At 45.5% G+C, this 26,962-nt stretch overlaps 1 protein-coding gene across 2 annotated transcripts; it reads right to left on the reverse strand.

Moving 5' to 3' along the window:
- Positions 1-2,949: 2,949 nt before the first annotated feature.
- Positions 2,950-8,668, reverse strand: FOXI2 (forkhead box I2). 2 transcript variants are annotated; one of them, XM_025183782.2, is made up of 3 exons: positions 8,068-8,668; positions 6,289-6,521; positions 2,950-5,860 (listed from the first exon to the last, which is right to left on the reverse strand). In XM_025183782.2, exons 2-3 carry the CDS (start codon positions 6,461-6,463, stop codon positions 5,346-5,348), a joined length of 690 nt encoding a protein of 229 aa, XP_025039567.2. In that variant the 5' UTR covers positions 6,464-6,521; positions 8,068-8,668; the 3' UTR covers positions 2,950-5,345. The 2 variants fall into 2 exon arrangements, with proteins under 2 accessions (XP_025039567.2, XP_006121427.2); XM_006121365.4 differs by lacking the exon at positions 8,068-8,668 and having other exon boundaries at positions 6,289-7,189.
- Between the last annotated feature and the right edge of the window lie 18,294 nt (positions 8,669-26,962).

The following is a 26,962-nucleotide window of genomic DNA, read 5'->3' on the forward strand; positions in this document are numbered from 1 at the left end:
AATATTCTCCCTGTGTAAGAGACTCCGGGAGTGGTGTAGAGAGCCTTCCCTTACCTACTCCATGCTTGAATGAATGAAAGGAAATATGATTGGGGTATCCAGCTGTTCCTACGTGGGCAGCTAACAAGATAAAACAGCCCTCAGACTCCTCTAATGTTCTCTGGGCAGTGATCCAGCTCCTGATCTGCCCTGCATCAGGGAAACAACACAGTGCCCAAACCTTTGTCACCCCCCCCCCCAAATTCTGTCCCCCGCAGTTTGGCAGGACTGGGTTTGTCCCATTGCCTTCAGATGCAAGGAGCTACTGGAGCTCAGCAAAATGTTTATAAGTAGCTTGGCAATCCTGAAAATCTCCGAAAAGTAACTCTGAGACTAAGGCTAGTTCTGGGCTTCAATAGGCATGGGGCAGGCTCCTGTCGCTAACTACGGGGGGCAGGTAGGCTGTCGTCTTTTGCACGGAGCTCATCTCTCTCAAGTAGGAGCCTCAATCAAAGCAACTAGGCAGGGGAAATACCCGTGGGTTGCTTATATACAACTGCCTATATTTATACGTTTCCACTAAAACCAGCAATTTGCCCCCGGCTGACAGAATTCTTCCCTAAACAGATGCGTTTATGTACATGAATTACAACTTCACCGCGCTGAGGTTAGACTGCTCTGTATTTACAAATACTGTAAACGTTTCTCCTGGTCTCTCTGAAATTGGAATTAGCCCACCGCGTATAAATAGATGGCTGGCTTTCCTAGACAGCTAACATGCTCCCACGGCCTCAGTAGGCTTTAGGGTCTGCACTCGCTGAAGTCAATGGTCAAATTCCTCCGGATTTTAGTGGATGCAGGATCAGACTCACTGTCGACGATAAAATGACACTGTCCATAGTCGAAAATGGGTAGGCTCGCATAGCGGAGTGTGTTTTCAAGGGGGCTGTAAATGTCCCTGGTTACTCTAATGGAAGTTGCCCCAAGGTGACAATACCCCACTCGGTCAATACAGCTGGATCCGGATCCCGTAATCCTACAGCAGAAGAAAATGAGGTTTGAGTGACAGAATTTGTTTCCCAGCTCTGAGGTCACAGTGTCTTCAGTCTCTCTCAGGGGGAGTTCTTTGGCTCTGCCAACATGTATTGTCTAGCGGCTGCTCGCACGGAACTTGTTTGTGGGACTCATGTCAATTTCACTTTGCTCCTGACTGCAGATGGAAAGAATGCATTCAATTATAAACCAATTATAAGGTGTTTTACTTTATTTACTATCTTTGATTTCAGCACATCATGTTTCTTATTAAAAATCAGGCATTTAGATAGAAAGGAGACACAGCCTTACTCCATCTCCTGCCTATTATTTTCTGTGTTTTATGTGGTTTCTTTGTTCGTCCTAATGAAAACGCAGTTACTTTAACCAGCGTGTTTCAACTAAGAGCAGATTTTACAGCTTACTATACCTCTATTTATCCGTTTGCTGCCAGAAATTTAGCAACGGGAATTTGTCGGGCTACAAGTTTCTCTCTCCACTTAATTCAGAAAATTAATAATTTACTTACCGTGTTCACCAGCGTTTTATAAAGAAGTATCTAAGATTAAACGAACTGCAAACAAATAACTACACTTAGTGATACAGACAATTGTTACTGTTTTGAAACGCTATGAAACAGTATTTTGAAACATTGTTTTTCATTCTTTTCAGCTGTGAAATATACTTAGCGATTAGACCTGAAATGTTCTTTTTGATGGGCAGTTATAAATACAGGTAAAATACAGGGATTATTTTCCTCAATTTTTATGGTCAGTCGTGGAAATAGCAGTTATTCTCATATGAACCATTCGCAGCTGCTGCATTACATAAAATGTTATTTACAACACTGAAGTTCGACATTGGTCAAATGCTACAGTTACAGTTAAATCCCATTCTAGGCCTGTTTTAAAGTTGGATTCTCTTTTAAGACATATGTCTGGCTAGAGAAAGCCTTGCACATAAATCTTGCATATTTTAACCCCTCTTTTATGGAAATATACAATCCAATATAATCTTAAAGTCTTAAATTTAGTTGTAGTCCTGTTTGTGTGCTTTAAAACGCAAAATATTTTCCAGCATGATATCTATCAAGTGAGTCCAAGTAATATATGCAACTTTTTCTTTTATGAAACTTATTTTTTAACATGTACAAGGGTGAGGGTGGAGCCTTCAAACTCTTTTTAACAGATTATGTAATACGATAGTTATTTCAAACTCAAGGACCGTCAAAAACACACTCTAAAGAGTAAAAATGCACCAAGCTGTAATAAGTGAGTAGCATTAACCAAACCCATCTTGATTCCTATCAAATATTTAATAAAAAGTACAAACTTAACCTGAACTTTTGCCCAAACACTCCCCTTTCACTAATTAGAGCCATTGCACTGAGCCAACTTTATGTAATTGACAAGCAATCAAGTGATTTAGAAGTTTGAACTTTAGTAGCTAAAGTCTTCAATGTCAGATGTAGTTTTCTAGTTGTTTCGAGCTTCTTATATTGCATTATAAAACTCTGTATAACCTCGAAGTCTTTTCTCCAGTTAGCAGTAAAGATGTACTTAGAAAAGGACAAATTAGTACATGGTTTTCAAAGCGATAATGATCATTCTCTTTTAATAAATCTCCCGCAAGCACATCAGACTTGTTGCAGCACCAGGCATACCTAGGAGGAGAAACGTTTGTTAGCGTCAGTTTTTGACAACACTAGCCGGAATGGTAAACTAATATCCTAAAAAGTGTTCCTATCTCCATTTTAATGGTGAGGCAAGTGACAAAATCAATCTTTCTGAGACCAAATTTAAAAAGCGTGGATAAGATCTCGGGCCGAACTTTGGAAGTCTCCATAGTTGGGGAGAACAGAATTGTTCCCTAGATTTCTACCATACTCCCTTTACCCCCCCCCCCCCCCCAAGGAAAAGATCGTTGAAGAGGTTAGCATTCAGGAAACTAGTAATTAAAGAGCTCCTCAGCGGGGATCCGGATTAATTTTGGACGCTCGATTAAATCTGAAATTCTTCATATAAATTATTGTCAGCTCCGTGGGCCGACACAAAGATGATCTTTTGTGTTGGAAAAAATAAAAGAGTTTGTTTATTTACAAACGGCCCTGGGGATTGGACGCTCAACACGCGAACCTGCTGATAGTACCAGTGTGAAAACAGGGGACGGAGTGTATGTCCTGTGTAGACTGCGGGCTCTGCTCATAACAATGTAGGCTCACCTTTTGCCTCGGTCAGCCAAGCTCTATTAAGCAGTCACTTAAAACACATTTTAACCGACACCAAAATGACAAGCTCAGCTTTGAAAATCTTTGTATAGTTAAGCCTTCGTTGGGTCTCCACTCCTCCGCAGTGTAGGCAGACCAGACGCACTTGTAGCCTGAGCTGAAATCCCAGCTGGGTCCGATTCTTTCAGTGCTACTATTTTAATGGCCGGTTCATTGTAAGGCAGTGCTCACAGTGGGCGTAGTATAGGTTACTACGGCAAGTAAAAAGAAGAAAGCCACATGGTGCTAATGCATCAAGTATTTTCACAGCGTAAAATACTAGTTGGTCCCACTTTGACACACCGGTCGGTTATCGTCCTAAAAATAGGCCTTTGTCAAGCTAGGCATAAAGATATACTTGATTTACTTAACACAGATCCTTCCCCAGAAGTCTCCTGACGACCGTCAGATCCATTGCAGGAGGTTGTGCTTTTTCCTTGTTGCAGGAGAATTCTACACCGCTGTCCCTCTTTGCCTAGCGCCTCCAGCCCTGGCAAACAGGTTGGCCAGCTAGACTAGCAACAGAGCTTTGCCTCTGGGCTCCTTAAAGTCCGCCGGCGCCTGGAAAGACATTTTTAAGCGTAAGGAACATCACTGTGATGGAGTGGGGTGGTTTAATAAAGCAAACATGTAATGGCTAAAGCCACAAAGCCGGATCCCAGCTGGTATAAAGTGGTTGAGGATCTGTCCCAATTCCGATATACTTACAAGTCCTTTCTATGTTTGACAAGCCAATGTCATGTCCAGTTCCCTGAACAAAGGCCAAAACTGAATCAAAATCTCTCCCCCCGTAAAGACTGGATTAGAAATAGTGTCCCCAATAGATGCGTTAAGGCGATATTTTCTCTCCTTTCAGGGGCCTTACTCTCCATTGTGTCTTTTCGAGAAAAAAAATCGGTGTAATCTGCAGATATTTGACGTTTCGATTCCGAACGAGGCCTCCTACCAGCAGACCTGGGAATCTTTTCCAGCTATTTACTAGCACGCACGTTTGTTTGATACTTGATAGGACCGCGCGCTCTGTTGCTCTCCAATCACCATCCAATCCATCCTATCTGATCGAAAGTCTCTCTCGCCTCCACTGGGTTCAAAACAAACGTTAACTTCGATGACAGACACCAAACTATTCTAAGATCAGTATCGGGCAATAGTACACTTTACTCGCCTTTGCATTAAAGCACAAGAGAACAACTGTGCAATTACATGGCTTCAGGTCTGTGTTAAATTCCCAATGAGAATTATTTGTAGTCATTATTTTAGTTTTAGAAGGCAGCCATTTGTTTAAACCAAATTACTGTTGTATTGTTAAAGACCGGGGAATAATAAAATTATATCATACATATAAGCTTGATGTAACAGAGATATTGGACATGCTATCGGTGCCTCTTTTGCGTATTGCCAGCATAGTAGTGGGGGGCCTGGTGCTTCTCAGACTAAAACAAAATATACAATGTGTGCAGAACAACGACAGAGTGAAAAACCGAAGGCATTTTCTAATTGGAAAGTCCTGAAAGAACAAATAAATATCATTGTCATCTGTATGGAAAATCCATTTTAATTTAAAATAGTAGATGACAAAATGTTGTAATTCCATAACACGTAGAAAACAAAGACAATAATTTTGCATCAAGTTAGATTTAAAACAACCCACACACGAGTGGGGAGCTTTTTGTTATCTGGATTGCATAGATCAGCAACATATTACACTGAACTGTCACGTCTGGACGCTCTCACCTCTATTAAAAAGATTCACTTTATTCTAAAAGCTGTATGGAACCATTACATATATTACAAAAATAGTCCTATCTCGTGTATTAGTGCATTTTGTTAAGGTCAATCGTCTAGCTCTGTATGCATAGTATCAATGTTGTAAACAAACTACCGAATGGGATTCTGGGTGTGAGGACACCTCAACCAGAGAGAGTCTATGGACATTTAGCGGGTGGGAGTTTTAAGGCACAGTGTCCAAGACCTAACAAGAAGCTATTTTGGGTACCATGGTATATACAAAGTTCTAGGCCCAGAACGTGGCTTCTGTGAGTTTCCCCCAAGTTATTTCAGAGTCCGCTCAAACTTCTGTCCCGTCCCTGCTGTAAATCAGGTGGTTGACGCTGAAGTTGTTCAGGAAGTGCTGGCCGCTTGCACAGGAGTTCATTCGCGGATGGGCCGTGCCGCTGTTGGACGTGGGGCCCGCGCTCACAGCAGGCCCAGCTTGCCTTCCGTGTGACGCTTCGCCCGCCAGCCCTGCCGAGAGCGGCCTGGCGAAGCCATTGTTCCCACTGGCGAAGGCCTGCCTGCTGGAGGCGAAGCTGGAGAAACAGGGGCTCCGTGCGGGCGCGGGGGAGGACTGGGGCCCGCTCCCGCAGCCGCCGGCAGAGTTCGGCGGGGCAGGGCAGCTTAGGACCAGCGGGCTGGCTGGGTCTGGCGACTTCAAGGCACCGCCGCTCTGGTCCTCCGCTTTGCCGGGCACTCCCGGGGCGCTGGTCCCAGGGGCCTCCGCCCTCCTTTTCCTCTTCCTGCGAAAGTTGCCGTTATCGAACATCTTCTCGCAGTTGGGGTCCAGGGTCCAGTAATTGCCTTTTCCTGCGGATAAATGAGCAGCACATGAGACGAGGCCCAACACAGCCGGGCCAGGCTTTGCCCCACCAGTAAGCGCCTGGGTGATGGGCCACCGGGAGGGGGAGGGGTGGGAGAACGCAACATTCCTGCACCCTTGGTCCGGGCTCCCTGTTTGTGCCTTCCCAGATGCAGCCGCTAGAGCCCTGCCCCGCGGCGAATGGTTAGCAGCCCTGGAACGAGACACAAGCCTGGCGTTGCTCTTACACCCGAACGTGCCAGGGCCAGCGGTCAGCATCCCGGCTCTGTACTCGCGTTTATTGCAGCCAGTGCAGAGCAATACTCGCCTTTTCCCCTGGGCCCGGGAGCTGCAGCCAGCGCGCTGTGACTTTCCTCAGGACACGCATGCAACGCGCTGCCAACCCTCCTGAGGGGGAGAAAGGGAGTTTCCTTACCTGGATCGTCTTCATCCCGCGGCACTTTCTTAAAGCAGTCGTTGAGGGACAGGTTGTGCCGGATGGAGTTCTGCCAGCCTGCCTTGCTCTTCTTGTAGAAAGGGAAGTTTTCGGCCACGTACTGGTAAATTTGACTCAAGGTCAGCTTCTTCTCCGGCGCGTTTTGGATGGCCATCGCTATCAGGGCCGAGTACGAGTAGGGGGGCCTCACCAATTTAAAAAACTCCTGCTGGCTGGAGAGAGACAACCAGCTGAGATCGGTGCCCCCAAAGCCTGAGGCCGGGGCCAGGAACTGTCTCTGGCTGGTCCCGTAACCCGAGGGGATGAAGGAAGCCCCATTAGTCCCAGAGAGGTAAGGCGAGGAGCTGATGGCAGGTCCATTGAGCCAGAGGTAGGGGTTCGCGGCCGGGGGGCTGTATTCGCTCAGCCCATAGCCTCCGGGAGGAGCTGATGGCCTCTGTGGGTGGTGGTGGTGCAGGTTTTGCGGGTACACGCTCAGGTTGTCACAGTACACCGCCATGTCCAGCAAATCCTGTGCATTCGGATGCTGGAGAGGGGTCGACTGTGAATTTGTGGGCTGCTGCCCAAATGAGTTCATAATCCCCTGCGAGCGGTGGAGTTTGAAGGACTCCACACAGAGATCATCAGCCCAGGCTGTGTCGGACTGCTGAGCTCTCAGGCACTACGGAAAGACATCTAGATAATGGCCCGGGACGGACTCAGGCTGCAGGCAAACTCAAACCAGCGAGCAAACAGCAGAATCAGGCTGGAGCAAGGGGCAGCACCGCCCCGTCGCCACTCCACCTCCATCCAACCAACGGGCTGCCCCACCTACCCTGGGAACAGCCCCTCTGCGCCCTCTAAGCAACCCCCCATGCACCTCACCACTGCCCCCAGACCACCCTGCCCTCCTGACCGCCTTCTGCACCACTTCTCTTCTATACAGCCCCTCCCACGGTGTGCACCACCCACCCTGCTTTGCCCCACCCCCTGCACAACCTCTAGACCAACCCCCTCTACACCACTTCTATCCCGCCCGCACCCTCTCACCCCGGGGCTCTCAGTCAGCGGCCAGACCCCTGGGGGCAGGTTTCAGGAGGGCCGCCAAGCAGGGCCAGTGTGAGCCTTGAGCAGAAACTGAATCCCGCGCGGGGCTGCAGGCTGAGGCTCCCAGCCCTGCCACTTGGCGCTGAACTCCAAGCATGAGCAATTTAGCTTTCCCGGGACCCCTGTAGCATGGGGCCTGGCAAGTGCCCTGCTCGCTCCCCAGCCATTCTGGGCCGGGCTTTCATATGCAGACGCCCCGTTGTGGTAGCAGTGGTGGGCAGTGGAGTTTGTACAGCCTGTTGGGAGGGCTCAGAAAGAGAAAAGTCGAGAGCCCCTGTCCTGACCAGCTCACACCCTGCCCGGTCCAGTGCACATGCCACCCTGCCCCCGCTGCACTCGGCAGCTCCTGCCCCCGCTGCAGGCCCAGGGTGACCCGACCCTCTGCACTGCCCCTCTAGAAAGACCCCTGAAGTGACCACCCCTCCGCACAACCCCGGACACCCCACTCCCGCGCTGCACACGTCACCTTCGTGCTCACAGCCGCCTCCACCAGCCACCCCCAGCGCACAACCCGCCTCGCACCGCCCCAGCCCCACACAGCCCGCCCCAGCGCACCCCGGCTCCCGCCGCCTTCGCTCGCTCCCCGCCCAGCCCGCTGCTGGCACCCAGCGCCCCGAGCGCGCCCCGAGCAAACCAGCCGCGGGCGCCCCCGAGCCGAAGGGATGCACCCACCTGCCGGACCCCAGCCTGGCACCCTGCGCAGAGAGGGCGGCGCGGGCACGGCCGGGGGGCTGCAGAGCGGAGCAAGCCGGCGGGGCCTGTCACTTTATCCCAGTCCGCGAGCCAAGGCGAAGCAGCTGGCAGCCCCACTGCTCACGTTACAATCCCCGCTCTGAGTTCCGCCTGCCCGCGAGCCGCGCTCTGCCTGCCTGCGCCCCAGCAGCACCCAGCCCGCGGGACTCGGGGCTCGCCGGCACGAAGGGGCTGGTGCCGGGGCTGTTCCGAGTGCTCGCGCCCGAAGGAGCTGCTCAAGCGCAGCCCTTGCTTCGGCCCAGCCCAACCGAACGTTTTCAACAGGGACTGGATTTAAGCCAAAATGTTCCCTGGCCCCATATTCCCCACTCGTGTTTTCTAAACAAAGCAGGACGGAGGCTGCCCTCTCCCTGTGCTTTGCAGGCCAAACAACCCTTCAAAGGAGAGAGCGACAGTGTGGGCAGGTGCAATAGCGCTCCAAGGGCAGACTTGCAAAGTCAGGCCATGCAGCCTTTGTGTACACGGCCCTTCCATGATTGCAGTCTGACTTCACCTGCACAGGTGCATGGGCGACCAGGGGAGGGGCAGGTTCAAGCTAGAGACACGTGTGCTCCTGCTGGCCTGATCTGACTCTCCTTGTGCATCTGAATTTCCCTTTGCACCAAGACCTTGGGGCCACTCAAGCACATTAGTCCTACAGACAAAACATTCCTAACAGTTCTGAACATGATGGGGGCATGAAGAGGCTGCACAGCTATTTGTCACAAAGTCCCACAATGGGACAGTGCCGAGACATGAGTTTCCTGCACTTCCTAGCTTACTTCGACTAGTCCAGAGCTTGTTTTAAGCCCTGTTCACAGACTGAGGAGGCCAGGACAGCCCTACATCTTCTTGTTGCAACCTGCTAGGGATGACACAATGGCCTGGCAATGGAATGGCTCAGCCAATGGCCAAGTCTACACAAACCTGAAAACACTCTGCCCTTGTTTGCAGGTATGCAGGAATGGATCTCTAGATAATTCAGTCTAGATGTTCAAAAATTGCCTCCTATTATGTGGGCACAATTAAAGGAGAGACCATTTAGAAACCTGGCTCCTTGATTACATCCTCAAGCCAGGCAGTTAGGATTTTAAAGCAGAGCAAATATATGCATATTTAACCGTGGGTGCTAACCTTTACCTATTATATTGAAGGCTGAATTGGTGCTTTGGTAAAGATCAGGGCCATCCTTTGAAAATAACCAGCTTACTGTGCCTGTCTCTGGTACAAATCATTGATATTGTAACCATCAAATGTTATAACAGCAAATATTCAATCTCTGGAAAATAAATTTGCAAGAAATTATTTATATTCTCGTTCATCCCTTTTCTATAGAATTGACATTTGGAATGAAACCTACCATTACGAAATATTCAGTAATATATATGAACTCATGACCCTTTACACCACAAGCAGTGAGTGACTCTTCCCATATGCTAGTCACTGTCAAATCCAGATCCCCATTTATACATCTGGCTGGAGAAACACTGTGGGAGACATTACCTAATGATTACCAGCCAAACACCCTGTCAAGGTTCAATTTACTGTGAGCCCTCCATATCCAAATTTAACCAGACCAAGTACCATTTAGTCTGCTGGGCCCTGGAAATAAATTATGTTTCCTGTTACCAATATATATGGTATCAAACGAATAAAACAGATTTTTCTTTTTGATATAATTAGCTGTGCCTGTCAGTGAAATTAAAAGCATATCTCACAGTCTGCGTTTTGGTTATGACAAGCCTCCAAAACTACTAGTGGTATGTCACAACCAAAAAGCATGTGTACATCACACATCTTTCACTTCACTGACATACATATATCACAAAATGCACAAACTTCCTCTTTTGGTTTGGTAAAACACTTTTTATTGTGTTGTGTTTTCTCCCATCTGTTGTTCCAGATCAGTGAAAAGAAAACTCTCATGCAGTCCATAAAACTAGTCATCCTTGAGATACTTCAGAATTTGATGGCAAATGAATTTTATTTCCGTGACTATCTTGGCTGTGGAAATGTTTTAGTGTTGGCCTTAGAAAAAAATGATACACTTCCTTCTTAAATAACATGGAACATAAAAAGACATGGTTATACATAGGCTAGATTGGGTTAGGTAGCTAAAGTACTTCAGGGGTGTCTCAAATCAATACAATGTTTTGGAGTGTTAATGTGCATAATCAGTATTTTAGATCAGAGAATATAATGTGTGGCAATGTATGCACATTCTGTCTCCCTTTGGGCTGGAGCTTGGGTATGGTATAGGCTTGCCAATCCTCCTGGTTTCTCCAGGAATCTCATGGAATCAGGCTTGATTTCCTGGAGGGCTATTCCTGGATGATTGGAGGCTGCTAAAAACCTGGCAGTGCAGCAGTGATAAGGCAGGCTCCTTGTGGCCCTTGGGAAATTGTCTGGCATGTTCTTGTGGCCCTTGGGACCAGGACAGGGAGTCACCACATGCAACCCCTGCCCTGCATGGTGATTCTGCAACTTCTGTTGGCTGGGAACTGTGGCCAGTGAGAACTGCAGTGGTGGTTCCTGCAGGCATAGACAGTGTACAGACTTTCCTTGCCTCTCTTCTCCCCAGGGACATGCCAGTGACTTCTGGGAATGTTGTGGGTCCAGGGGAAGCCTGACTTAGACCCACTGTGCTACTAACAGGGAGCCCTTGAAGTAAGCACTGCTTGGCTGTAACCCAGACCCCTCACTTCATTCTGCACCCCAGCCCTGTGCCCCCTTGTGGAGCCCATGCCCTGCACCCTCTCCTGCATCCCAACCTCCTCCCCCATCCTGGAGCCCCCTTTTGCACCCAGAATTCCTCCCAGAACCCACACCCTGCAACCCACACCCCTGCTGCAGCCCAGTGAATCTGAGTGAGGATGGAAGCATGTGAGTGATGGAGGGAGTGGGGCAGGGCTTCAGGGAAGGGGCAGGGCCAGGTGTTCAGGTTTGTGTGGTTAGATAGTTGGCAACCCTAATGTGGTAACAATGCAGTTATAGTCTATCAGATTGTCCTGGGACTCAAGACAATGCAGTTCAATGGACAGAGTCAACATGATAACCCTTGAGTGCAGGACTGCATGGCTTACTAGTCAAATCCATGGGTCACCACAAAAAGCCCACCCGATTCCACCAGGTGCCAGCCCAGGGCCCTAACAGTGGCAGCGTAGTCTGCACATGAGTCAATGGGGAACAACACACTGACCTTACATGGGTGGGAAACTTCACTCACTACCCCTTCTTGGGCTACTTTCTATTATGCTCCCTGGATCTGTAATCAGGGCTGTCCCTAAAGAGGTGCATGACCTGGGACATAGACATCGAGTTTCTAATCTGCTGAGGGGTGTACCCCTGATTCCACCCCCACTTTACCTCTTCCCTTAAAGCCCTACCTTGACCTGCTTTTTTCCACCCCTGCTCCACCCCTCTCTGCTTCTTCCCACCTCACCCCTCCTCTTCTTTGCCCAGTTCCATTCCCTCCCCAAGTGTGCTGTTCCCTCACTGCTCCTCCTTCCCCACAGACCCTCTAGACACCGCAAAGCATCTGATCCATAGCATGTAGTAGGCACTGAAGGTGTGTCTAGATTACATCCCTTTCTTGAAAAAGGGATGTAAATTAGACACTTTGAAATTGCAAATGAAGCTGGGATTGAAATTTCCCATGCTTCATTTGCATAATGTCAGCCGCAGTTTTTTTCAACACGGGGATTTTCCATAGAAAAACGGCAGTTTAGACGGGGATCTTTCAAAAATAAAACCTTTTCCCAAAAGATCCTGTATTCCTCAAAAAATGAGTTTTACAGGATCTTTTGAAAAAGGTTTCTTTTGTTGAAGGATCTCCATCTAAACTGCCGTTTTTCTATCGAAAAGCCCCGTGTCTAAAAAAACCACGGCTGCCATTATGCAAATGAAGCATGGGAAATTTAAATCCCGGCTTCATTTGCAATTTCAAAGTGTGTAATTTACATCCCTTTTTCAAGAAAGGTGCTGATCAGTGAGGCCCAATGGTAGGCAGGAAGTGATGAAGGGAGAGGGAGGCCCTGGTACGGGGCCTGCCTCCTGCCTCAATTCCCCACCTGCCACCTCACAATTTTATCAAAGTGCAGGACCTGGGGCAGTTGCCCCCAATTCACTATATCCAAGGGACAGCTCTGGCAATCGTCCATATAATATCAGGGTCTCTAGACTCCTCAACACAGGTAACTCCCTGGAACTCATACTCCAGACAGTCAGCTGTAGGCAACAGGTCTCTGGTCTGGGTCTCAGATTCTCCAGTTTCCACAAGCAAGGGCTGTAACAGCTTCTGGGGTGAAGTCTCCAGAAAGCATCCTTCCTACTTGGCCTGCAGCCCAGATTGACCTAGGTGCTTCCTTTATAGTATGAATGCAGGTGAAGCATGCCCAGCAGGGTCTGACAGTTGGAAATTCCTCTGCCCATAGTGCAGGAGTAACCTTTTCTATCTAGTGTGGGATATGCACACCCTACCACAAGGTGTGATTATATAGAGCTCGTATGAATTTGAATTTTGCAGCCTGACCCTGAAGCTAGAACTACTCATTCCAATGTTGTTTATATTTTGCAGTCCCTAAAAGAGAGACAAATCCAGACTTTTAAATGAATAGTGTTAAGAACATAAGAATTCCCATATTAGTTCTGGGCACTAGTCCATCTAGTCTAGTATTCTCTGTTTGATAGTGGCCAGTAACAGATGCTACAGAGATGTACAAAACCGTAGGGGACTGGAAGATAGGATGTGAATGGTTTATGTCCTGCAGCATGAAGCTTTATATCCATTATACATTTTTATTCTATCTAATGTAAATGTGTATATTCTCCATGAGAAATCATGCATTTTCCTCAGATGCCCCCTCGCCCACAAAACTATGCCAGTGGAAATTATGCTCTCATATCTAAAAGATGGGGTGTCTCATAAAGCAAAATTTAGTTGTTTTGGTGAATGCAATTTATTGCCTTTGAGACATAACATTTGTGTCAATAGCAATAGGAGATATCACTAATAGCCACACATTCACTGGATTTGGCATAATGTGTGTATGAGGAACATGGGTGGATTGGGGCTCACCACCCAGGCCCACCAATGGGGGAGCTAAAAGGGAGCAATTGCCCTGGGGCCCAATGATTCTAAAGGGCCTGGGGCTCCCAGTCACTGTTGCCACAGTACTGGCAGTGTGGCTGGAAGCCCTAGGCCTTTTAGAATTGCCCTGGGAGTGGCATGTGACATGCTCACGTCAGTTTTGAGTGGCAGCAGGATCAGGGGGGATGCCAGACCATATGGGTGGTGCTGAAGGACTGGCTGCCCACCAGCCCTGCTCCTTCTGCCCGAGGCATCGGGGAGTGCAGAACTGGGCCCATCCCCCTTTGCCCAGGGTCCTGGCAACCCTGTTGGCTCCCCTGCCTCCAGTTGCACAATGTCCAGCTCTGGGGCAATGCTGGTCCAAGATGTTGTGAAGATGGCTGATGAAGTGTGTGGAGCAGAAGGAATGGAGGTGAGGGTGAGTGGAGGTTGGCTGAGGTAGTGTCTGGGGGCAGAAGAAAAGTGGGAGCTGAGGCAGCAAGGAGGAGATTATCACTTTATTCACTCTCTAGGTTCCTGCTGCGTACCAGAAAGAAATCCAAGAATTTTGCTTCTATCGCCTCCTGATTTTCACTGAGGGGCCTGCCACCCTGAAACTTGCTTCCTTATCTTGTTTGGTAGAAGAACTTGATCTGCTGACCTTCAAAATACTGTTCAAGGGCCACCTGTTTTCCTAAATATTTGAGAAAGCACCAGGCTATGTCTACACTGCAGAGTTTTTGCTCAAAACCAGCCGTTTTTGGGCAAAAACTTGTGGAGTGTCCACACTACAAGCACGTTCTTGTGCAAGAAAAAGTACAGTAAAGCGTAAAAACACAGGGCTTTTTCCCCATGAGGAATAAGCCTTTTTGCACAAGAGCTCTTGCACAAAAAGGCACGTGTGGACAGGCAACAGGGGTTTCTTGCACAAGAAACCCCTATGGCTAAAATGGCCATTAGAGCTTTCTCGTGCAAGAGTGTGTCCATATTGCCATGGATGCTCTTGTGCAAAAGCACATGGCAGTGTGGACACGCTCTTGCGCAAGAACTTTTTGTGCAAGAACTCTTGCACAAAAAGTTCTTGCGCAAGAACCCTGCAGTATAGACATAGCCTTAGGGTTTAGGAAACTATATAAAGGTTTTGGGGGTGAGACTTGATAGAATTTCGTGGTGGAGCATTTGTGGGGTGAAACTGGGTGAAGTCAGGTTGACTGTGCTGGTTCACTTATTGTGAAATTATTTTCCTGGAGAAGCTCCTAGAGTACATGAACAGACACATTTTCAAACCATCAATGGATAAATTCATGCCAGTAAGAAGGTGAGAGAACACTGAAGGCAATATATACCCATGCATTTTTTGTCATATTTTAAAACCAATTATATTAACATCACAAATGTAACAAGAGCAATGTCCTCTCCATTTTGGAGGAATTATTCCAGAGAGCACATTGGCTTCAAACATTATACTGTTAAATTATAAGGTATTTAATAAATATTTTATCATTTAATGCTCATCACTGGGCTAGAAATAATCAAACCAGAACAAAAAAGTAAGTGGTCCTGTAGTACCTAAGTCCTGGTCTACACTAGGGAGTTATTTTGAAATACCCCCCCCTTACATCAAAATAATAATCAGAGTGTCCACACTTCCAAGCACGTTATTTTGAAATAACAAGCTTGTTATTTCAAAATCAATACTCCTGCTTTCTTCAGGGAACAAGCTTATTTTTAAATAGTTATTTTGGGCATTAATATTTCAAATTTAGTTATTTTGAAATAATTTTCTAGTGTAGACATGCCCTTAGACACTAAACAAAAAATATGTGCCTCTTGCTCCACTCATCTGAAGAAATGTATTGTGCCCACGCAAGCTAATGATACTACAGGCTGAAACTCTCTTAACCAGGATTCTTTGGTCCTGCAACATACATGGTCTGGCATGGATGTTGCAGGACAATAGAGTCCAGGTGGAGGGCCAGTGGCAAGGGTCCCTGTCGGGCTAGCAGGGTAGTGGGCTGCCTACAGCGAGCTGACTGCAGAGCCGTCTAGCATGTGGCAGCAAATTTGCCCAGCGCGGTTGGGAGACACACATGTGGCCGCTCTTCTGAGACTTTCAAACATGAAACCTGAACAGCTGTCTTTTTCTAAGAAGCAGTGAATTTGTTGATATAATAAGTCTGTGGAGGGTGTATGTTTTATTTTGTGTTATTTTGTCAATGAAAAATGCAGGGGATGAAAATGTAATTTCCAGAGGTGAACCTGGGTACATGCATGATGTCAGACCTAAAGGCAGATTAGCCACTAAAATGCAGGGAGAGAAAGTTGCTGCCACCTGCTGGAGCACTGACTGCATATTTTCATGGCCAGTCTCTGGGAAGACTGAGGAGCACTGAACACATTGTAGATTTTCAAGCATATATGTCTTGTGGGAAAAGACTTGATATTGACATTCACAGTGTAGCTCATACTCCTCCTCTGGGAACAAAATCAGCTAATTTAAGCTACCAATAGGAAGGGGATTTGTGCTGTTTGGAAGACATGCCTTTTGCTACTGGGAGTGTCCAACTGTCTTGCAAGTGGTGCAGAGACAGCCAGTCAGTAGCAGGCAACTACTGATGACAGTTGATCTGGACACACCTGCAATGAGGATAAACACAGAGGCAGTTTAAAGCCATGTTAAACTTAACATTGCGGAGTGGGACTACCCACTCTTTCATGCAGACTCTCACATACCAGTCATGTTCAATAGCAGGAGTTACAGGGCTCCCATCAGATAACCCATAACAAGGGGTTGGCTCTTTTCAGTCTGCTCCTGGGTTTCAACTCCGTCATCTGAGTCCCACAAAGAGGACAGAAGGCACTAACGGATATAGCACGTATACTTGCTTGATTCATGAAGGCCATAAAGTCTCCACCGTCCTGTGAGTACAAGGCCCCAGCAAAATGCAAGGTCTTTTACTTGTTGGAACTATTCTTTTTAACTGGACTGAAAACCACATGTGAATTGCAACAAGCTAACCTCCTTATCCCTAACTGTGCCTCCAGAATGCTGCAAGAAAGGTTTAAAACTCTGGGGCCCAATGCCAATTTGTCTCCTATGGGACGAAAACATCCTTCCTGACCCCAGAAGGGGTGATCAGTCAGGCCCACAAAATCTGCAAAATTGCGCTGAAGGTCCCAGTACAGGGTGGTGCATGGAATTTATGAAACAGAGAAGACAGGACTGGGGTTTAAATAAATAACAAGGGGACAATGATTTAGTTAGGGTTGGTCCTGCTTTGGGCAGGGGGGAGGACTGATGACCTCCTGAGGTCTCTTGCAGCTCTATGATTCTATGAATGAGGGACCAATCAACTTCTTGCCTCCATCTGCTAGCCAATGAGTGCTAGAGCCCCTAAAGGAGGAGGGACTACAGATGTGTGCTCCCCACATGTTCTCCTCCCCCTGGTATAGGAGCTGTCCCAATCACCACCAGTCCCACCAACTTTCCCACCCAGTAAAGGAGCTAGGCAGCCCTGTCAAGCACCTACCATTTGTAGAACAGGAGAGTTCAGTGGAAGTTTAGTGGTGTAAAAAATAAACCAGGTTGGCATCGGGGCCGGATTAAGGTTACTAGGAGCCTAAAGTTAGTGGGAGGAAAGGGCTTAAATATGAATTACATATTGGAAAAAAATATGAAGTCATCAAACACTTACCTAATAACAAGTTTATTCTACTCTCACTACACTCAAGTCTTCAAACATTTTTCCCTCTCGCTTTAGCTGTTGCAAAATCATGAATGATGGATGCCATACTGTCCTTCCCTTAGGCTTCCTTCCTCTGAGGTAGCGGAGTTCTTATCTGCGAGGATGAACATACCACACTAATACCAACCCTGGTACCTTCCCTTGCAACAAACCCCGTTGCCAGCTTTGTCCACAATTCACTCTGCTGATACCATTATTGGACCTAACCAAGTGAGTTATAAGATCAAGAACACATATTGCTGTGCATCTAGAAATATAATTTTTGCTATCATGTGCCAAAAGTGTCCGTCTGCTATGTACATTGGAGAAACGTCTCAGACACTTCGCCAAAGGATCAATGCCCACAAAACAGATATTAGACAGGATCACAAAGAAAAAACAGTCTCTTGCCATTTCAACCAGAAAGGACATTGTCTCAATGACTTGATTACCTGCATCCTGCTTCAAAGGCCTTTTAACACTGCACTTGAAAGAGAATCCTCTGAACTGTCATTCATGCTTAAATTCGACACTTTACGCCCGAGTTTGAATAAAGAATCTAATTACCTTACCCATTACAAAGATAGCTTCCCCAATTATCACCTTTAATATCATTAGCTCACAGACATTCACCTCCCCTCCCAATCCCCCTTCTGTTCTGAAATTTGATTTGTTCTTTTCATATGTGTTCATTTTTTTTTAAATTGTATCCTTTGGTATATATGGTTGTGACAATTTTCTTCCACTATTTGATCTGAGGAAGTGGGTCTGGTCCACAAAAGCTCATCACCTAATAAACCATCTTGTTAGTCTTTAAAGTGCTACATAGTCCTGTTTTTTGATTCAGCTACACCAGACTAACATGACTACATTTCTATCACCCTTCAGGACTGGTGTGTATTTACTAGGCTGGTGTAGAATGAAGTCTCTAGCTGACTGCAGACCTTAACCTTGCTTCTTTTTTCCCCTTAAAATGGTCAGAAGTTAGGGGAGAAAAGTGAATGAGATTCTACTTATCCAGGAGTGAAAATATTTGTTCTTCTGGACCATGGCCTGAAGTCAATAATAAGGCTACAAACATATATCTGTCAACCGGAATTGGTCTTTGTATTCTTATTCCCTTCTTGAATTACAGTCATTCCATGCTTACCCTGCATTTTCCACTTGGGAAAGGAGTTAGTCTGAGTTGGGCCAGAAAGATGAGGATTAGCTTCAGGTTTTATTTGGCTTTAAGTTTTTGGAATGAAACTCAAAAGAAATCAAAGGTGAGGTACTTTTTGTTGAATTGTTGGATTGAATTGTTAAAGACCCAGAAAATTGACAGAAGCCTGTCTTAACCTATTTAGTCAGTCTATCATAGTCTGCTAAGAATAAATTTTAAAATCCTTGAGGGAGAGCCTGGGGAGGGAAAAACCTACAACACAGCGTGTTGAGCTCCCTCCAATGCTTTTGCAGCCTCTTAAAAAATACAAAGATGCAAAAAAAATACAAAAAAATTCAGCTGTGGAACTAGGCTGAGCATAAGGAAAGATCTTGGTTGCTTGTGCATCCCAGTATGGAAAAAATACATCAACGAGAAAAACTGGATTTATTTGATTTTTAGCACAGTTTGGTACAGTTTTGAACACAGCTCATCATAAATCTGAAGCCCCTCAATGGAAGGTATTGTAAAAGTTAAAGAACTGATGTCTAGAATGGGGTGTTTTGTTTTCCAAATGTGTGGAAGTTCATTCCTTATACATGGGAAGGGGGAAGAGACAATAGTTCTGACTGGAGCTGGATAGAGCATATGCAGGTTCTTTTCAAGCTTCCCACCCTACCACTCTGGTACGTGCTGCCTCTTCCCATGACACCCACAGGCACTCACCAATTGCCCAGAAATGGACTCAGCACACATATAAGATGATAGTGACGGGCAATAGGACCTAGCACGCAGCATCCTGGAGCTGCCAGCCAGGCTTGGGGGACACAGGCACAGCAAGGGAGCCTTGTCCCTCCCTGACAGCTAAGCAGAGCCCTGGAGAGATTGCGGGTTGGGGGAACAGTGGGGGAGGTAAGTCTAGGTTGGATATTAGGAAAAACTATTTCACTAGGAGGGTGGTGAAGCACTGGAATGGGTTACCTAGAGAGGTGGTGGAATCTCCATCCCTAGAGGTTTTTAAGTCTCAGCTTGACAGAGCCCTGTCTGGGATGATTTAGTTGGGGTTGGTCCTGCTTTGGGCCAGGGGGCTGGACTAGATGATCTCCTGAGGTGTCTTCCAGCCTTATGATTCTATGAACCCTTTGGGAGGCAAGGTCTACTCAGACTACATCCACAGCTGGCACAGGTTTCCCTAGTAAACAGATTTTTGTGTCCTGTTAACTGGATACTTGGCCATGTATTTCTGCAGTGCAGGGAGACACAGAACAGAGGGAACAGAAGCAACCGGCTGCTGCGGGCAGCTGTCGAAGCTCCTTCTAAGCCACAGGGGGCTGCTTTGACTTTCCTGCTGGCAGAAACGCTCCAGGCTCCAGCAGAGCTACTCTGTGCTTCAGAATTAGTCCTCTTTTTCTGCTTCTGTAGCCATGGATACTTTCTTCTGGAAGGCATGGAACTTAAGGGTTTTGTACCTGTGTGACAAATGTGGAGTTGCAGCTTATCTTTGTTCTAAAATGGAAGCAATGAGTCTTAGCTTTGCCTCAGAGGATGTGTAGGTGTTTACAACCCTTATCGCTGCACTGAATTGTGCCTTTAGCCTTTCTGTCTTGATTTCTCCATCACTAAAATGGGGACAATAAACAGAGTCTTTCAAATCTATGAAAATCCATTTTATAGCAGCACATATCCGCAGCTACATATACAAATGCAGATATCCATGGACATGTTTGCAGATTGCAGATTAGATGCAGATACAAGTTTTGTATCCATGCAAGGCTATAACAATAAAACCTCTTGTGCAGTTGTGAGGCTCAATTAGATAATGTTTCAGTAATATTATCTATATGAAACCTAAAAGATAAAGCTACTGCCACATACTTTGGGAGATAAAAGTTTGTCAGAACCGGTGATATGGTCTGTCTGTGTAAGGGATAAAGTGAAAAATGAAGGGCAAGAAAAACATAAAAAACATAATTGTCTGCCGAACTAAATGAGATATTCAGTGATTCAGTATTTGTTTTTGGGGCAAACTTAAGTCTTGGCTGATTCTATCTTTTCTATAACTAAGAATTCAGAAACCCACCAGCTAAGCAAAAGCGTTTATTTTATTATTTAAAAAAATCATACACAGACAGCTCATTAAAAGTATTTTTTCTAGAAATACCAATTCTGAAAGAGACAGAAATAATAGAATTTTTTTAAAGATGACCCCCCCCCCCCATACACACACGCACGTAAACCAAAACCAAATCTCAAATCTGAGTCCCTTAGGATTGGACAGGTGGCTGGGAGTGTTTGGAAGTGAATCCCTGAATCTGAATCTAACAGCCCTTTTGTTTTGATTTAGGGTTATTTTTTACTTCAGGTTCGGAGGAGGCTAAATTTAATGAGGTTTTAACCAAAAGTGATAGAAATCACACAATACCAGCTTAGTCCTGGCATTTGGAGCCCAAATCTCTAGGCAACTGCCCAGATTTCAGCATTGTAAACTCTGACCATCAAACTCATCCATAGGACTGTAATCCGAGCCACATGCCTTATTCTAAATGCAATTATATTCTGTTTCCTTGGCTCAGCTCCACTTTTCTAATTAGTCTCTAACCTGCCCAAAATACTCAATGTTACTATTATGGAACTTGGCCGATTTGTCCCATTTTCATGTTTTCTTATAAGATGCTACACATAAAAGAATCACAAACTTAAAAAAAAAAGTGCCTGTAATATGATTGCAAAAGAGTCATTTTATCCTGGCTGTTGTAATTTTGGTAGCTTTGTGCTCAAAGTGGTTAAAATGTCATGGCAACCCAGCAGCATCATTTCTGACTCTACATCCCGTGTTTAGTGATCAAATGCCAGAAAGCTGATAGAAATGTGCATAGGCACAAGAAAACCCTCACGTAAAAAGTGGCAAATAGTGCAAGTATTCTTTTAGTAGTTTACCATTGTAACATCACTGTTTCACTACATGTGCTGACACCTGAACTTAGACCAATCATAGTGTTTCCAAATTCAGTTCAGATAGTGTGCATAGGTGTGCCTTCAACTTAAAAGAATTTTTGTTTTCTTAATTGTTTGACTGTAATGCCATCTAGTGGAAATTGTACCAGCTGAAAATATCTCACCTCAATAGCTAGAATCATACATTTTTCATCATTATTTAATATATAGGAACAATTAAGAGTCAGTTATATGTGTGTGTGGTAATATTTACAAGGAGGAAGAGATATGGGATAGAAAGAAGAAGCATTTGCCCTGCAACCTTTGCCAAATGGTACCATCTATTCCTACCTGAAGTATTGTTACCAAACTGAACACATGTAAATGTGATGAAACAGAAGTGCCTTCAAATTCTGTTTCCTATATTGTGTATGTGCTTTGTTATATCTCCTTTAAGGAGATGTATCAGTAGAGTTCGCATATATGAAAGGTAGTGGGCAAGATGGTTTATACATATTTTCTGGTATATTTTATAAAGGATTACTAGGCATTTACACAAAACAAAACAAAAACCCACCACCAAACCACAGCATAGAAAAAGCTACCATTAGAGGACCCAGATAAGTGAGTTTGGCAGCCTTTAAGACACCAGGTAAGGTACATTTATTTTGCTAATTATTTGGTTATTTGTTTCATGTTTCATGTTGTTTCCTAACTAGTGATGCATCACGAGAAGCAGCTGTGTCAGTAAACTGTAGCTTTGTGCTAATTGATGCAGGTAAGTAATGTATTTTATTTCTTTTTGTGTTAAAGTGTCTAGATGTCATGTTGACTATACTTCAAGTGAATAAACAGATGACCAGGTGAAATAATTTGTCTGGAGCTCTTCAAATGCAGTAAAGCATAGATAGATAGGCCTTGAAAGGCCATTTGTGTCTTCCACATATAACTTTCATTTTGTGTGTGAGTCTGTCTGTCTGTCTGTCTGTCTCTCTCTCTTTTTAGACAAGTCAGAAGTACCAAGAGTTAAGATTTCAGAGCCAAACCATTAGAACAATCTCAAGTAAACATGTGGGAGGCAGGACCAGCAGCCTCCTTGATACTGAGACCAGTATTAACAAACAAGTGGAAAATACAGCACTAATATTCCAAGTGACCTGGACATTTATAAACATTTGATGGCACAGATATAGGAAGTGTCCTACAGACAGGTTCAGCCAGTGTCTGAACTCAAAATAATGGGCTCAAAAATCAGCGAGAGAAAATAAACTAATTCCAAAATATTCCAGCCTACAAGGTAGGGGTGAGCAATATTTTTGATGGGGCCACACTGAGATTTTGGAAAGTGATCAAGGGCCTCAATTCTCTATGGAAGGGGTCTAAGGTTTGGGATGGAGGTTGTGTAAAGAAGAGAGCTCGGGGCTGGGAACTGGGGTGCAGGAGTGAATTTTGATCTCGGGGAAGCGTGTACCAGGGAGTGCAGGGTCTGTGAGGGAATTGTGACCTGGGGTGGAATGTGTGTGCAGAGGATTTGGATGGTGACTGAGGGCAGAAAGGGGTAGCAACCTGGGGCAGGGAGTTGGGAAATGGGAGGGGATGGGGTGCTGGAGACAGGGGCTGGTTGGGACTCACTTACCTTAGGTGGCTCCTGGACAGCAGCCTAACAGCATCTCTGAGGCAGGCTCCCTCTTGAAGCAGCCCCAGGCTGCTCAAGGAGGATTCCTCCGTGCACTGCTCAGGGACACATGACCCTGGAGGGGCGAGAGACTTTATGCGCTTCCTGCCCCCAGGCCAATCATCAGAGCTGGGAGAGAGGCCTGGGGGCAGTGGAGTTTGTGAACTCTCTCTCCCCCCACCAGGCCTGTGTGGCACCTAGAGGGAACCCCCAGCCATTTTGAACAGCTGGCAGCTCCTTCTATGCACCACGTGCCCCTGGCGGTGGTGGTGCATGCGAAGTCTCTCCCACCCTGCCTCCCTGCCAGCGATGCGCCTCACTGTTCAAAATGGCTGTCTTCTCCCTCTAGGCATCATGGGCCTGTGGTGGGGGGATAGGGAGGAGCTGCCAGCCACTCTGAACAGCCTTGAGGTCTCGGCAGGGTGGGTTGGATCAAATGGCTTGGCAGGCCTAATTCGGCCTGTCGTCTGTATCTTGCCCATTCCTGCTATAGGACAGACATATCACAGCCCAACAATATTAAAGCTTTGCATTTTTTGAAAGTTTCATAGCAAACCCTGTTTGTTATTCTGACATAATTAGAGTTCCAGTCTCTGGGTGAGTGCCACTATTCTCACATACTTCATGTTTATAGTTGATGCCATTCTGTGGTTCATGGAAATCTTAGTCTTTTCTGACATACACCAACTAGATTGCAGGACAGTATCACTTGGTTAAGGACAAGTGTACTCATGACCTGAAGTAAAAGAGCTGACAACATGCTGGAGAAAAGAATTTCAAGCTAGAATGCTTCTATGCCACTGTCTTTCCCAGCTGTAGTTTTGGTCTCTTGATGTAAATTTGAGCAGCCTTCTAAATTATGGCAGAGGTCCCATTCATTCACATAGCTACGTAAAGCTCAGGGCTGAGCAAAGGAGAACTTAAAGCACCTCATCCTCTGACTTGTGCTGTATAGCCATATGCCAAGTTTTGGACCACTGGCTAAGAACAATATTTCCACCCTTGGCAGTCTTATCCCTAGATACGCTAGCTTCACACAAAGTAACGTACACATTGCTCCCCTTATTCTAGCCCTTTAAATTCTCTGGTGGGGCTTGTGTCTTGAGGAAATACTTTTGGGTGTATTTTTGCTTAGGCACTGAAGTGACGACCACACAACTCTCAACAGACTTAGTGGCTAAAGAATACAGGAAAGCAAAACCAAAAATGGCAGAGGGACACGCAGTGGTAACTCTCTCAATAAGGAGATCTAAAACTGGAACCTCTCCATCTTTTAATGTCTGTAGAGAACTTGTTAAAGATATAGAACTCAGCTAATTACAATATTATAATTAGCTGGGTGGCCTAACAACCGCAGAGGGAGCATTCATTGCACAGCATCTGCTGCAGTAGCAGAAGATGCATCTCCAAGGGAAGAGATAGCGAGGTGCTGTTGCAATACATCATGCTTTGCACCTGAGAAGTGGATCAATGACCAGATGTTTCACATTTCAGCTAAGTACATTTAAAAAACACAGGACCTTATTGTTTCATCAGCCTTTAGGGTATATTCTCAACTTGCTGCACAAGGTATTTGCCACACAGCTCTCATGAATGTTAATGGGACTTGTTCACAGTGACTCTTTCACATCAGTTGCAAATATATGCCTCGGAGGCTTACAGGTCAAATGATATTTTAACCCAGTTTCTAAGAAAAGTTTTGCAAGATAGTTGCTGACGTTTAAATGGAAGGTATACGAGAGAGATAAATGGGGAAGACACGATGGTTAATTTGAATGACTCATGCTAGACTTTTTTCCCACTTATTCATATGAAATAAATGTTGCTTATTGGAATGATAATGATTTGAGATATCTTCAGTAAATACACTTTTTCACCAAAATAAAATTAATATTTTAAATAAAGTTATAGAAACTAAAATAAAGACATACTAAAAAATAACAAACATGGAATGAATTTTAAGTAGTAATGTTCGAAGTTTTAAAAAATTAGCAATCAAACTCAACTAATGTGAAGCACAATAATTCAAATATTATTATAGAGTGGCAATTTTACTTAACACTATGCTACTGTTTTGGAAAGACAAATTTTGACTCACCGTGGTTGCTAATCCAGGTCTTTAAGAGATCAAATCAAGACTGTGCCAGTTAGTATTTATGACTGTCTATGGTACTTAACTAAATTATTGCTAAAGCTAGAAATTCAAATAATTCAAATAGCTCAAGTTCAATCATTTCCAGTGGTAAGCTCCCTGAACCTCCTCTTATTTTAATGGCTATTGAGCTGCTCAGCTGCTTGCAGAACTCTTATTGTAACTTAAAATGATTTTCCATAAGTGTTAAGAACAAACAAAAAATATTTATACCGTAGCCAAGTTCCTACCTGCACAGACTCACTAAGATAAAATATATTCCAACCCCCAAATATACAGTCTGAATGCTCTTAACTTCTTTTTACATTTTTTCTGAAATTAAACACAGATTTTTGCTCTTACACTTTTTTTTCCATTGTAACCAAGGTTACAGACTAAGACAAATTTTTTAGGATTCAAACCCTCGATCCTGCCTTGATTTTATATCCTATAAGTAATTCCACTGGCTTGCTAGTATTTCCAAGATGCAAGTAATAAAAACAAATTATGATATTCAGCAATATTTAATCTATAAACAGTACCTTATTCATTTCAGTATCTGACTTTGACAGTACAAACAATTCTTTTCCAGCAGGAAGTGTTAAAAATGGTTTGAAATTTGTACGTGACTTGTAGTGCGCAGCCACTTGTGCCCAACATAACGCAATCTGGATGCACACATGAATTTTGTATATAAAACATTCAGGTATCATACCCTTTATGACATGAAAATATAATTTGCATGGGAGAATAATGCCATTTATCAATACATGTGATTTTGCATGCTTATTTAAACACAGATTTTCAAAGCCTATATCAAAATTTGACTCTTACTATTTGAATCAATTGCTCAATTTCCTGCTAGTATGTATACCAGGAAATATTCTGATAATGATTTTTTCCCCATTTAAGATATTTACAATTTCCAAAGCAGTCATGGGATGGATTTTCCCCCTGAAATGTCCTAGAGCTTTCTGACTGTTTTAACAAAGACAAAAAGGAAAAAGCACTCTTCTTCCCTTCCCTGAAAAAACAATAATTTAAAATCAGAAGGTATGATAATACCACTCTCCATGCATGGATCTCTGCCCTCCTTTGCGGAAGAGGACTTTGCAATTGCAGCCCTCCTTTGCCCATACCTTCCAAAGTGTACTCTGTAGTTCTGGAGATGGGGAAGAGGTTGACCAAAGGGTGAGCCAAGGAAGGAGCTTGTAGCGCTGATGCAAAGTAGCCATAACGGACTGGGGAATGGGTCATTAATTTAAAATATTTCATTTATACCTCTCTTAGGGTATGTCTACACTACAGCGCTAATTTGAACTAACTTAGTTCGAATTAGTTAATTCGAACTAAGCTAATTCGAACTAGCACATCTAGAACTAAAAACTAGTTCGAATTAGCGTTTTGCTAATTCGAACTAGCGCGTCCACACTGATTGGACGCAGGGGTGCATTTAAGGGCAGCTGAAACCGGTTCTGGCAGGGCATCAGGTCAGTAATTGCTTTGTGTGTCTGCTGTCTGAGGCTATCTGAGGCTCGTGCTTAAAGGGACCCCCCTGGACAGCCGGTTCTCAGCTTTTCCGCTTGCTTGCCTACCTCGCCGAGGGACAGCAAAGCGTTTTTCTCTGCGCCCATCTGTGTTGGTGCTTCCCTTTGGAGACGCCGCCGCAGGTGGCAACATGGAGCCAGAACTCGCCCTGCACTTTCTGGTGCAGCTTATGGACTTGCTGCTGCAAGCCTGCCAGCAATGGCTGGGAGGCTGTCTGGTTCCACTTGGTGCACGTCAGCCCCCTGCCTCTCTGCCTGGCCACCTTGGGGGCCATGGTGCAGCTGCGGTGGCGCCCGGGCGCCGGCGTGCCCCGCCGCATCTGGCGTCTGGACACCAGCAGCGACTGGTGGGACCGCATCGTCCTGGAGCGCTGGGGGACTCAGAACTTCAGGATGAAGAGGGACACCTTCCTGGAGCTCTGCGAGTGGCTCGCCCCTGCTCTGCACAGAAGGGACACTCGCATGAGGCCCGCCATCCCCCTCCAGAAGTGTGTGGCCATCGCCCTCTGGAAGCTCTCCACGCCGGACAGCTACCGATCTGTCAGGAACCAGTTCGGCGTGGGGAGATCCACCGTCGGAGTGGTGCTCATGCAGGTATGGCACTCGCCGGCCAC

Source organism: Pelodiscus sinensis, chromosome 8 (genome assembly GCF_049634645.1).
Source record: "Pelodiscus sinensis isolate JC-2024 chromosome 8, ASM4963464v1, whole genome shotgun sequence".
Lineage (NCBI taxonomy): Eukaryota > Metazoa > Chordata > Testudines > Trionychidae > Pelodiscus > Pelodiscus sinensis.

Excerpts from the sequence above, each read along its gene's own strand:
- FOXI2 (XM_006121365.4), bottom strand. The coding sequence starts at position 6,886 with ATGAACTCATTTGGGCAGCAGCCCACAAATTCACAGTCGACCCCTCTC. Across the intron at positions 5,861-6,288 it reads GCGGGATGAAGACGATCCAG|GAAAAGGCAATTACTGGACC; the intron begins GTAAGGAAACTC and ends ATTTATCCGCAG.